Below are 14,035 nucleotides of genomic sequence, written 5' to 3'. Positions count from 1 at the left end.
GCACTGCTTCTAGTCAGATGTTCGTATTAGTATGAACTCTCTAAAAAACATTCTGCAATTAGATTGTGTGTTGAACTGATCCTTAATACATTAAGTTAAAACCCTATAATACGTGTTCAAATATTTTAATAGGACACAGTGCTGGCATATTAGTTATCTGTTCTCTTACATATTTCTTAAACCCTTGCTTATGTCCATCAATATAGCAAGGATGTCCAGTTAACATTAATATTAATATTGTTTTTTACACACTGATTGAGTTGTATGTTAAATTGTTCCTTAAAGCTTTAAAATGCATCCATGTAATACGGAACCCAAATATGTTGGTAGGATACAGTATTGGCTTGGTGGTTTAATAAATGCTCTTTCGTTTCACTTTAATCATCCCTAGTGTCCATCAGTGTCAGTCGTAAATAAGAGAGTAGGATCTCAGGTTACCACAGCCAGACTAGATCATTTTAAATGTGTTTTATTACCTCTAGTATCCTGTGTGATAGCAGGTATTAACTGGAGCATTCTAGCCAACACGGAAACTGATCATGGATCATACTACTGGGATAAAAGATCAGCTTCAAGCAGTCAAAACAGTCGTAGTGCATTTTGCTTCCGTGAGCTTGTTTACGGCTCTTCTGGGGACACCCAAGTACCAGTAAATGTGTATAGTTCCATGGTGAAGCATTCATTCAGATTGGTTATAACAACTTAATAAGTAACATAATTTGCGACACTAGTAAGGTCTCTCCTAACTCTCAAGAGTGTGTCAATTTTGTTATGCATGAAGGTGCTGTGAAACATGTTCTCCACATTCAAAGCAGCGCAATTTGCACTCTTTCAAAGACGTTCCAAATTGAGATTCTTGCAAAAAAGGTTTGTCCAGCTCACATAGTGCCTGTTGGGTCATTCCACATCAGATCACCCAAAAAAACATGAAATGTCCACCACTCATCTCAGATGTTTTTGAAATTTTTTTAGTTAAAAGAGGATGTCAAAACTACTATTTCTGCCAAATATCTCGACTGTCTGACAATTAGTTGATTAAATATTGATTTTATATCATGTACATTTTCATTTTTTTTTTCTCCACTATGAAACAGAGTACCCTGCTGATTTTTTTTTGTGGTAGTAATTTATACCTTTTTAAATAACCCCCCAAAAAATGGGATCCCTAATGTCAATTGAACCTAGTACTTTTAATTCTATTCAAAAAAAGTGCGATTTTGCCGTAACGCAAAACATGATGCAGATAAAGTAATTTGGTTTGGATTTTTGTGTTCGGAAAGGAAGAGTTACCTAAGGGGTCCAAATTTGTGGCGATTCCTTAATACACTCGCAATACTTCAAATAAACTGGATAAAGCCGCGATTAGTAAATTATTTAATAAATTGAAAAATCAAAATTTAATCAACTAATTGTCAGAAAGTTGAGATATTTGGCAGAAATAGTTGTTTTGACATCCTCTCAACTAAAAAATTTTCGTAGAAATCTGAGATGGGTGGTGGACAACCTTGGTTGAACTGACATGGAATGACCCTATTCTAATAGTAGAAACAATGGTTTATTCTATTGGATTCTAAGAGCCGGGTGGCAAGTAAAAACAGCTGGGTGGAGCACCCGGGAAATGCTGGGGAGAACACGGACATATCATAATACTACACTGCTATCTTGTACAGATACGTGGTTACAGATTAGGGAGGATATATAGATTAGTTGTCTGTTGGTGCTCATATCCTATGTCCCCTTGATTCATAAATACAACATGGCAGTGGAGGATCAGATTTTTCTTCTCTTTATAGGAAAATAAACACAGAGCAGTTTGGAGGAAAATAATAATAAAAAAAAATTAACAGCATCTTATCTTTAAACCAGAACCTAAAATGATTTTTTTTTCTATATTATATTCATCATACATGTAAACTAAAAATCTAAAATGCAATCTTGTTTTGCATTAAAGGATATTTTGTAACATTTTTTTCTCATATACAAAAATGCACGGAAATGAAAGGCGTGGGAGAAAATATCATATGTATCCTGTACTTCATGGAGTGCCTAAAACTCAAAGTAAACAGGAAATGCAGAACAAAAGAAAAAGGCTATTCTCTTACAGATGTAAACAAATTACAATAAAAAATAAATAAATCATGTGTTAAAGTGTACCGTCCAATGGCACACAGTGAAGACAGTCATTTTATGGGATGAACCAATATTAACAAAAGTACAGTTTATAAATGGACTGAGAACTATGGTCAGTTGACTTCCGAATATTGGTTTATACCGCAAATTGCTGCCTCCAGTGTATGTAGGCGACAGATATGCTTTAAATGATGGAAAATCTTATTTGTGAATGTTGCCGTCACGCAGTAAAAACTTTTATTTCAGTTATTTGGGGGTGTGGCATCAATGTACATTGAATCTACTTGCACAATCATAAAACAAAAATAAAACAATTGTTCTCTGTTTTATTGTGAAACTGATACATTTAATATAAAAAGGTGATGCTGAAACGGAATAAATTAAGAGGAGGAATATAAATTTATACAGAAGACCACAGGTTTTCAATATGTCTACTCCCACCTTGTTTATCAGAGACAGGCTGTAGATTATTTAGATCCATGCGTAGAAATATAAAATGACCACAATGCTGATGGGTTTATCAGGGTCTGCAACCAAACCAAGCAAGTTACGCAAAGGCCTTTTCAGTACCAATGTTCACTGTAACAATGGCACAAACCAAGAGAAAATGTAGCAATCAAGATGTCAAGACTAAAGTCAAATATTTTTTATTTTTCTAGTCAGGCAAGTCTATTTACCCATAAACACGCCCTGGAAAAAAGGCTCCAATGACACATTGGGGGACATTTACGAAAAATATACTACATGTGACTGTGTAGATCATATTCTGTCATTTTTTAAATAACGTTTAGAAAGAAACGTCAAATCGGTTGCTATGGGCAACACCACCTTTTCTATAGTTACCTGTGGAGCAATTTCTGTAAATGCCTTTCTTTATCTCTCATTTAAAACTAAAATAATTTATTTAAAATGCCCATTGTTGTCAAAATATTTATTTTTAAAAATTCTGTTTTAAGGAAGCAATGGATATTCTTCCATTTTGTACTTTATAAATATGTAAATTAAATATAGTTTCTAGGGCTGGGATAAAGGATTGTTAAACAATGCTTGGGCATTTTTCTTTGCCAAGAGCCTGCCTGGTAACTGCCTACTTTGCCTCTGAAAACCAGAAGAAAATATCCACTTTAGAATTACTTTAAAAGAAAAAAAAAAAAAGACTATATACACCACAGGTATATAAATATCAACCATACATTAAAATGCATGTGCTGCCTATCCATAGTGGAGGCAGCCATTATGGGGTGAATGCCTATCAATTCACTAGGAACTGGTGACATTACTGAGACATGAGGAACTTTATACCTTGGCGATGTCACAAGATGAGCTGTCTCTACTGTGTAGGCGACAGGAACACCTTAAGTCAGGGTGCAACGAAAAACCCCTGAAAAACTTGTCAATCACACTAAAATAACAGAATACACTGGGGTTCGGACAAACAGGTCTGGTCTCTGGTTACCCTTTTCCCAAAGGTAGGTGAGATCCAACACATCATTCAACAGCCTATCAGTATTCACTTATCCCATCTAGAGACTTTTTCCTATCTCCTATAAAATCCCACTCCCTTCCATATCCCAAGACTCAATTAGGCCTAAACTTTCATTATGTTTCAAGAAATGATTGGAAAGATAATGCTTACAATTGTAAGTAATTACAGAATGACCCTCTTTCTTTGACAGTAGATATTGGCCTATCTGAAGAGAGTCAACCAATGAAATTTTCTTTGTTGGATTAAAATGTATAGCAGGAGAGAAAGCGGTATTAGACAGAAGAAGCATTCTGGAAGTTGTGAACAATCACAAAAATATAACATTATATACCAAACAAAGAGCAAGAGAAGCAATGTGAAATCTGTCTTGACAACCTGGTTGCCTGTTTCCATAGCTAGGCCAGTTTGGCCAAAATGTCCACCTCTTGATGCAGGCAGCAGGTGCTCTATGTGGTGTAGGGAGATAGTCTTGAGGGTAATGTTGGCTCTCTCCCCGAGAGTCTCGTTATGGAGTGTAAGCAGGTGGTGGCTGAAAGGGATTCATGACATCATACTCGGCGGGGTAAGAGTCAGTTTCCATCTCTGAAAGCAATTCCAGAGCCTGTTCCTCCTCTTCCGTGGGATAATGGCGCAGGAGGTTGGCGGCGGTGGCCAAGATGGATGCTCCACCTGCCCCAGCCACCAAGTAGAAGCTGACAGCAAATGTGACGTAGACTTGGGAACCATGGTACTGTTTGTGCTGCTGCTGGAGGGCAAGAATGAGCTCCGAGGCCCAATAGCAGAAACCAATAACTGTAGCACATTGCAAAACTGTAGTATCAAAGAGAAAGTTGGAGAGAAAGGAAAAAACACATGAATTGTTGCAATAAAATAACTCAATATATTTAATAAAAAATGAAATTACATGAACACTATGTGACACAGTTCTAACTTATGTGTAAAGCGTATGCTGGATAGGAAAGCATTTTAAAGAACCATTCCTGGGTAGAGTGTGTTTAAAATAAATGAATAAAAACATAAAACAAAACTCCCTTCCACTCCTTCCCTGTTCAGACTCACAGAAGCAGCTCCATGTAGCCTTTATTACAGGTCTCAATCATTCATCTTACAGTCCTGGGGGAAGCTTAAGGCTGTGTGACCGAACGGACCAATAACAAACAGCAATTACAGTGCCTGTAGATTTCTATTGATCCTCACATTCACACCCATTTTAAAGTAGTGTGTTAAAAAAACATTTTGCAGGTGCAAAGGATAATCCTTGGATCCTTTCGGTATATGAAACATATATAAAATAATTAAAAAAATGTATTTGTATTTTGTCTTTAAAAAGATGACTTTTCAATTAGTCAAGGTTTAAACACCTGGGGGTATATTTCCTAAACTGCAGGTTTGAAAAAGTGGAGATGTTGCCTATAGCAACCAATCAGATTCTAGTTGTCACTTATTTTGTACATTCTACAAAATGACATCTCCACTTTTAAAACCAGAGTTTAGTAAATCTGGCCCCTGGAGTAAAAGTTTTCATGTCAATGTCGTCAGGAACTATCACTGACTTTCCCCGCAAGAGAGCTTATTTCTGCTGTCATGTCTCACATGGAATTTATTTCACAGCTCTATTAAGACACTGAGGTACAACTATGGAAGCGGAGTAAAGCGAAACTGGTATAGGAACATACTTGCCAATTTATTTATTTTCCCCCCTCCAGGACATCCCGGGATGGGGAGTAAAAGTACAGAGGTAGTGATATTTCGCAAATTGAGTAATTTGGGCAATGCCCTTGCAATACAGCAATTGCACCATGGATGCCCCCATCCTACCCACTTCACTAGGAAGTGGACATGATGCGGGTGAATGTCCTTGCTCTCCTGGAATTTAAGAGTCTCACCGAAATTCCAGGAGAGTGGGCAAGTATGTGTAAGAAGTAGAGTTATATTACAGTATCAAATTCATAGTTATAGAATACACAAACAATTCCACTGTTTACGCCAGTGTTCTTTGATTTCAGTTTCGGAAATGTTCACAAGTGTCTCATAAAAATACGTTTATAGAAAATTAAATTAGCAGTTTATGGAAACTTGTGCCACAGCCCTTTAAATTATCTAACCCTGCTTGCCTGACAAAAATGTCTTCCTGTTGTAATCAGTAAAATTACCTGTCAGAATATGTGCGAAGGCGTAGCGTCGGGTAATTTTAAGCGCTGGGTGTTTGGGTCCAAAGACATCAAGCAGGAAGGCAGTCATACTGCAGGCGATGCCCAGGAAACAGAAGCCAGCAATGACACGAAGGAGAAGTATAGTCTGACGATTCATACAAAACTCTGTAAGTATACGGAAAAAGTATTTATGTCAGTGTAAGTCATCTATGTGTAAAACAGAGTAAAACGTTACCACACTAAGCTTGAGGGTTAAGCATCACTCTCAGTAGACACAGGTGATTACCAAAATAAATGCAATGCTATAGACTACAATTTAGGCAGAAATAGTGAAATAACGATAACTTAAATGTAAAGCTTAAACAACTCCAGCTAAAGAGCAACATGCCTAATAGATTTTTTTTTGCTTTTTTTAAATTTCAAGTCTGGGAATAATTTCAAAGGAGAGGACATGTGTACTGCGTTCCAAGGTACAGAACATGGACCTTTGATATATCTCCTTAGCCCTATTGCTAATACAAGAGCAATTTGGCATAATACCTTTTAGGTGGAGTTATCCTTTAATTATAGTTCAGAAAGCAGTGACATTTTAAATAACCAACTTTATGAGTAGATCAATAATAACAATTATATTTACTGCAGAGTTACACAATAAAAGTTTCATGTCCACTGTAGTGGTGAGCAATAAAATAGTATTAAGAAGCTTCGTAGGTGGTTCTTGCTTCTACAAGCGAGCCCATCAAATCGGAGATAAGAGTAGCAGGTTAATCTATGAATGACTTATCACACTAATGAGAAGACATCAGTATCCAGCGATTGGCTAATCTCTTATAAAGACTGTAACTGTATCGCACATAACTCTGCACTTGTTTCCTCTACCGGTGGGCACACAGCGTATATTGGTGAATTACAGCAACCCTATGTTTTTTTTCAAGCTGCAAATTCATCATTTTAAAGTACATAATAAGGTACCAAATAATACAACTTCGGACCAAGTATTAGAGAGGTGCTTTTCTTCTGGTTTTTGTGTTTTGAGTGAAACAAATGGAGAAGCAGTGCAACATTTTGGAAATTCCCTGGGTGACTCTTATAGTATAGCTGTGTGGTATAAAAGGAATACACCACTGCAGACTACAAATGGATAAGGTAAACAGCAAAACACAGCTTGTGTCTTCATTTAGGTTTCTTTACATGGATATGTGTAGATATATGTACTTTAGTCTCAAGGCAAACAATATTATTAAACATAGAAATAATGAGAAAAAACTACAGGTAGGTTCATATAACTGTAAACTTTGTTAAGAATGAAATTCTGAAATGAAAGATCACAAAGTTTGTCTTTAGGGGTTATACCAACCTACTATCCCACATTAACTAAATGTATTGTTTTCCATTAATAAAATATGCTAGGGAATCAAAGTTTGATTGTAGTTAGCTGCATCTACCTTGTCCATTGTATAATGGAATTGTCTACTACTAGCCATTTCCTCCGTTCTTCATTGTCAGCAAAATACACAAGTGTGTCAGTCATCTGGGGAGAATATATGATACCTTCAGGGCAGCTAAATACATGAACATACTTCACTCAGCAGGGAGCCAGTGCCAGCATTTGCTTGCTTTCCTTCACCATGTTTGCATGCTGTGAAAGTAGAGCCAACAGCCACTGCAATGCTGACAGCAAATCTAATTTACATAGGAAAAATGCCCTTGAAACGTTTACGACTGTTGTTACCAGCAATTTGGAGTTTTGGTTCAGATGTTCTTTAAGATAATCCTTAAAAAGGCATGTCCAGTTTTGTAGCATATCCTTCCCATTACTAAAGTTTAAGAACTCTGGTAGTAGTACCATGCTGCAGCTCACAGAGCAGATCTCAGTCAGGGGCACTGTATTCTGATTTATTTAAGAGGACTGGATGGATAGAGTGACCAAGTACAATATGGAACCAGGTTGAAAGGAATGGGAGAGATTTCCCTCTATTTGTTACATGAGGGATATGGTGTCAGATTACAAAGAGGTATTGTGAAAAACTGGACATTCCCTTTACATGATGATTAAAGGTTCCTAGTGACTCCCTCTGATGTCACTAACTAATAGTTTGTCTGGTGTGTAAAGAGATAAAATTATTCCCATAAAAAATGTAGCAACAGATTAGCAGAAGAGTACCTCAAAAAAGTATTATCCCTGTTTTGATACAGACTCTGGCACTGGGACTTACTCATGTAAACCTGAATTTCTGTGTACCACCATGGCCAAAAGTTTTGAGAAAGACACAAATATAGGTTTTCACTAGAGATGTTCACTGACCCCCTTGTTCTGGTTTTGGATCTGGATTAACTTCGTGTTTTGGTCTTTTGTTGACAATTACATTAAGTTTATGCAAAGAGTCAATATTTTCAGAGTTCATCCTTGTTTTTGAATACCCCTGCATTTCGCCCCGGGCATGCTGTCAATCAACTTCAGGGTCACATACTGACTGATGGCTGCCCATTCTTGCCTAATCAATGCTTGGAGTTTATCAGAATTTGTTGGTCCATCCGCCTCTTAAGGATTGACCACAAGTTCTCAATGGGATTAAGGTCTGGAGAGTTTCCTGGCCATAGACCCAAAATTTTGATGTTTTGATCCCCAAGCCACTTAGTTATCACTCTTGCCTTATGGCAAGGTGCTCCATCATGCTGGAAAAGGCATTGTTCATCATCAAACTGTTGGATGATTGGGAGAAGTTGCTCTTGGAGGATGTTTTGGTACCATTCTTTATTCATGACTGTGTTCCTAGGCAAAATTGTGATTGAGCCCACTCCCACCAGTGCAGAGCTTGCTCAGGAATGGCAGCAGGCAGGTATGAGTGCACCTACATGCACAGTGATGCAAAGACTTTTGGAGGATGGCCGTGGTCAAGAAGGCCAGAAAATAAGCCATTTTTCTCCAGGAAAAACATCAGGTACAGACTAATATTATGCAAAAGGTACAGGGATTGGACTGTTGAGGACAGGAGTAGTAATTTTCTCTGATGAATCCCCTTTCAGATTGTTTGGAGCATTTAGAAAAATGCTTGTCCAGAGAAGGAAAGGTGAGCGCTACCATCAGTCCTGTGTCATGCCAACAGTAAAGCATCCTGAGACCATTCATGCGTGGAGTTGCTTCTCAGCCAAGGGAGTGGGCTCACTCACAATTTTGCCTAAGAACACAGCCATGAATAAAGAATGGTATCAAAGTATCCTCCAAGAGCAACTTCTCCCACCCCTCAAAGAACAATTTGGTGACAAACAATGACTTTTCAAAAATGATGGAGCACCTTGTCATAAAGCAAAAGTGATAACTAAGTGGCTCAGGGATCAAAACATCATACAAACTTGACACAGATAAGGCCATGGTCAGGAATTAAACTCATAACCCCAGTGCTGCGAGACCGAATTGCTAACCACTGAGCCACCGTACTGCCCACACTATGCTTAGCACTGGTAGTGAAGATTCTCACATTTGTTACAATAAAGAAAACCGATACGGTTAATAATAACTGCCTGGTTCATAGGAGTATAATCACAAGGTTTCCTGAAGTGGAAAACCAGTAAATGGCAGAAAATCAGCATAAATTCCAAAGTCAGAAAGACCTTGTTTCCATTTGTATGACAGGTGATTTTTATATAAACAAAGGAGCCTTCTTTAGGCTTAGCGGTCAGCAGCAGAGCGTATGCAGACAAAGAGGGCGTCCCAGACTACTAGCTTCGGACACCCTTTTGGGCCAAGTACTGGCTGTTGACAAGTTCCCCTGGTCAACTGTGCTAAATATAGTGGTGCAGCGAGGGTATCATCCATTCTAACCTAGCTTTTAGAAGCCAGTTTCTCATCCTGATTACATGGCTCATCTGTTAATTAGATGACATTGATCCTGGCCAATTTTGAAGTCTTGTAAGGTTGAATCTCTGGTATGGCAAAATCCAGAGGACTGGAGAGAGAGGGATATAGAATAAAATACACTGGAGTGCATACCATTTTATGTATTATATTGCATAGGCACTTTCATATGGGGTCAAGATATTGTGTACTGTATTGTGGAGTCACAGCACTGTACTAGTAGAAGATTGGTTACTATTAACATTTAATTTGTTGATCTTGTCTGCAATATGTTCTTCGTTTCAACGCATGTCTCAAAAACTGTAGAATCATACAATGTTCCAAAAATAATCATTGTCATTTGTTTACATCATTGTTCTACTCCTTCAATGAGCCCGACACAGGCTGAATAAGATGTAGACTATACGGTCAGTTAACATGGACAGGTATCGTTTTGCAGCAAAGAGAAAAATGGCAACTCACTGACGAAACAACTGGGCACACAAGTTACAATAAGGTAATTTGGGCCAAATATCCAGATCTTGGTCAATTTGTCACACACAGGACCGTCATATTTAGCAGAAACTGTGTGGATTGTAAGCGGCTCATGCATTGTGAGTGGTGATACAACGCACATGTCAACGTGGTGTGCCTACCCTACCAAAATCAGATCACATTTTGATCATGCAGAATGGTCTTTTTGGGGGTAACACATACACTATGATATTGGGCCAAATTGGTTGAAAAGAACCAAATGGCTTGACTGTAATCTAGTTGTGCACCAAGCTAAAAGGATTACTCCAATTAAAATGCAAATTGTGTCCAACATCCCGCCCCCTGCAGTGTGGGGGATCGCTTTGCTGCCACCTGTGATGGCATTGACAAATGACAGAACAGGACATCTATACAACATTTTGACAGTTCCTAAAACAGACACAAATTGGACAGACTTCCAACCCTGTCTTGTTAGCGCCCGTGTAAGAAACACAGCACTGTTTCTAGCTCCCAATGTTGGCTAAAAATTGCATTTTACCTGGAGTTACCCTATAAGGTAGAACAGATAATATAGCAATTGTAGATCCACAATGAATGGACATTTACTATAAGAATAAAACAAGAACAATTAAAACTTTGTGCAAAAGTTAATCTACACAACAGAGGTATCAAATGGTTTACCTTAGAATTAAGTCACATATAAATACATCTAAAAGCAACGCACAATTTCCATAAAAATTATTCAGTAGAGCACAAAACTCACTAATTAAAAGCTCAGGATCCTCAGTCCCAAGGACATCTGCAACCCCCAACTCCTGACGCTTGCAAGTTCCTCCATGGATATGTAGCCATGCTGGTTCTGCCAGAGCAGTGCACAGGGCAGTTATGGACAAAGCACCAGGTAGAGCAGATGCCAGACTTCTTTCTGGCTGCTTGGGAAGGGCATGGGCCCCATGACCTCTTCTCCTTGGAATAGAGGAGCCACCGGACCCGCCGGGAGCAAACATTTCAGGCACTGAGGAGAGGTTTCACTCTACAGACAGGAAATAAAATACATGCAGAGAAAATGGTTTAACATCTAGCAATATCCACAAATAGTCCACTTCTTTAATGAACCTTAGATATTTTATATTACTAACTAGTGGAATGGAAGCAATTTGTTTCACACCTAAGTCTCTGACATTTTAGAGAAATGCAATTTTCAGATATATCTGACTACATCTACTGTCTCACATTATAGACAATTTAATCATCCCAACACTCACAAACAACATCTCTATTTTGTATGTCTCTAAGGTAATGTATGTATTATCATATATGGCAACATACTAAACTGAAGAAATGAGTTTTAAGGACACATATGAAGCTTTGGAACCCAGAGGCTAATCAAACAGGTCATGGGAGTGCGTTCCACAGGTGTGGAGCAGCACTTGTAAAATCCAGGAGGTGGGAGTGGATAGAGGTAATCAGTGTGGTACAAAAGCAGCAGTAGTTGGCAGAGCAGAAGGTGCGGGAGGGAGTGTTGGTAGAAATGTGGTTGGAGATTTATGGAGGAGAGGAGTGGAGAGGAGTGGAGAGGAGTGGAGAGGAGTGGCTGATGGTTAGGAGTTTGAATTGCATTCAGTAAATGAGTGAGCTAGTGTAGAGACAGACAGTGAGGGGCAGCAGAGGTAGAGCAGTGAAACAGGAAAAGAAATCAGGCATTGAGGATAGACTGAAGAGAGGCAAGGTGGGAGTCAAGTAGGCACTAAGGCCAGAGAGATGAAGGTTACAGTAATCTAGGCAAGATAACAAGGGGCATATTTAAGAAAGCACGATAGTGCTCTTACCGGGAAATTAAGGTCCTTACGTGTCCTCCGCATATTTATGAAAGGTGCATCGCAGCAGATATCGTGGATATCTGCTGCTTTGCACTCCTCTTCGTTTTTGGGAGCAGTCACCATTCAACAGTATGGTGACTGCTCCTGGCCGCAATCTAACAAGTTCCGAAAAAAACATTTTTTACGGAAACTTGTTTTGATAATGTACGCCAGGTGAAGCTGGCGTACATTATCATAATTGTCAGATTTCAGGGCTGTCAGCTCTGCTCTGAAGAGCAGAGCTGGACAGCGCACGTGTAGAGGGATCACATGATCCCTCCCTGTCACTCACTGCTCTCTCTGCAACTATAGTTCCAGAGTAAAGAAAAATGAAGAAGACCTGGAGGAGATCCTGAGACAGCGCTTCCGAAGAGGGGAGTAAGTGTGATTTTTTTTTATCACAGAAACAGCAGTTTTTCGGAACTGCTGTTTCTGTGGTCCGTTTTTAATAAATTTGAGAAATAGTTCAATCCTTATCAGTTGACTCCCAGTAAGTAGACTTAAATGGGACTGAGGTACATTGGAAAGAGAGGCAGGGTCTAAAGAAGGGTTTCTGGGTATGAGGTAGTCAAGTGCATGTTTGAAGGAGGAAAGGAAGATACTGGAGAAGAGTGATGCATTGAGAAGGTTGGAGCAGGCCTCAAGAGAGAGGGAACGGAGGAGGAAAGAGGATTGGGTAAAAGGGACAGGTGGAAGGGGGAGAGGAGAGGGACAAGGTGAGTACAACAGCAGTTTTGTAGGTAGCGGGAAAGTCTGGAGTGCCATGGTTTAGGTGGGGACCATTGAAGGCTGACAATGACAGCAGGACTGTAGAATCAAGGGCTCAATAGTAGAGGGACACAACCATTTTGGGCAAGAAAGTTTGGTAATGAAGGAAAGAATTCAAGAGAGAGTGAGATTGTGGTAGGCTCAGTGGCATCAAGGGTTGTGTCTGGTAAGAACAGCTTGAGGGGAGTTGAGATGCTAAAGGATTGAACATGGTGGTCAGATGCTAACCTTACTAGCAATACACTAACCATTAACAACATGTTTTTGAAAACAAGATTTATAGGTTCTAACAATTTACCACTACAGCTATAAGGCTGTTTGTGGCAATGGTGTTAAACAGTTGTTTAACAACTAGACAGCCTGATGTTGTCAACACTGCCCCACACTACATGCTCCTTGGACGAATATAAATACAAAGCCATTGTCATGCATTCATTACAATAAAAAGGATTTAATGAGGGCTTTGAAATGTGCACTTTAACCAGTAGGGAGGAGTCTCGGAATAATAATATACAGGACAGGAACAGCAACAGCAACAGGAATGTGCTAGGTGTAAAATAACCAGGAACATATAAGTAAATAATATAGCTGTAATCAATAACACTGCAAAGCAATATTACATATGAGCAAACAGTGCTAGCTATAGATTATAGAAGAGGTGGATAGGAAAACGATATGGCAAATAAGGCATAATAATACGATTGTCTGCCAATAAAGGTCGTTTTGAAGCCAGTGTCTCGTTCCAGGGCGTATTATATATTAGTTTAATTACACAGATTAGGCTGGATGTATGATATAATACAGGCAGACATAGCTGAATGTGTGTAGCGTATAAACTTGTATGATTCGGTCAGGAAGGAAAGAAGGAAGTGAGTTTATATGTATCCAAAATAATAATGTGCAATAATATGCTTGTAGTGCTCAATGAAGATTATGACTGCGAGGTAAATAATAATAGATAAGAACAGCCAGCTAAGATTGATAACAGGGCCTCCCTTCCCTCCCCTCCCCCATTTCCTTCTTCAGAAATCCCACCATTAACACCCCCAAAACTGTGACTGCGTATAACTGTGGGTGTCAGTCCCTCTTCGTCACCCCCCAACGCCCCAGCCCTACCTCTCCACCCCGATGTTACTGACCGCAACTACCGGTCCTCTTCTTCCCGTATCTCGGCTCTCCCCACAGCTGACTTCCGCCTTCTCATCGCCGCCTCTCCCCGTGAGAGAGTGAGTATGTGCTGGAGACTAAAAGAGTCCGCGACACTGTGTGCTGGATGTAACAGCGGAAGACATTTTTATGTAGTCTACGT

The 14,035-nt window shown here is 39.3% G+C and overlaps 1 protein-coding gene across 2 annotated transcripts; it reads right to left on the bottom strand.

Annotated features, from left to right (window-relative positions):
* Window positions 1-2,436: 2,436 nt before the first annotated feature.
* On the bottom strand, window positions 2,437-13,965 carry TMEM127 (transmembrane protein 127). 2 transcript variants are annotated; one of them, XM_075207362.1, is made up of 4 exons: window positions 13,866-13,965; window positions 10,863-11,132; window positions 5,770-5,934; window positions 2,437-4,426 (listed from the first exon to the last, which is right to left on the bottom strand). In XM_075207362.1, the coding sequence occupies exons 2-4, from the start codon at window positions 11,104-11,106 to the stop codon at window positions 4,122-4,124; spliced, it is 714 nt and encodes a 237-aa protein (XP_075063463.1). In that variant the 5' UTR covers window positions 11,107-11,132; window positions 13,866-13,965; the 3' UTR covers window positions 2,437-4,121. The 2 variants fall into 2 exon arrangements, with proteins under 2 accessions (XP_075063463.1, XP_075063462.1); XM_075207361.1 differs by having other exon boundaries at window positions 13,843-13,949.
* Window positions 13,966-14,035: the final 70 nt, after the last annotated feature.

This window comes from Mixophyes fleayi, chromosome 4 (assembly GCF_038048845.1).
Source record: "Mixophyes fleayi isolate aMixFle1 chromosome 4, aMixFle1.hap1, whole genome shotgun sequence".
NCBI classification, from domain to species: Eukaryota; Metazoa; Chordata; class Amphibia; order Anura; family Limnodynastidae; genus Mixophyes; species Mixophyes fleayi.
The sequence above is the reverse complement of the archived record's forward strand: the minus strand, read 5'-3'. Positions and strand labels throughout refer to the sequence as shown.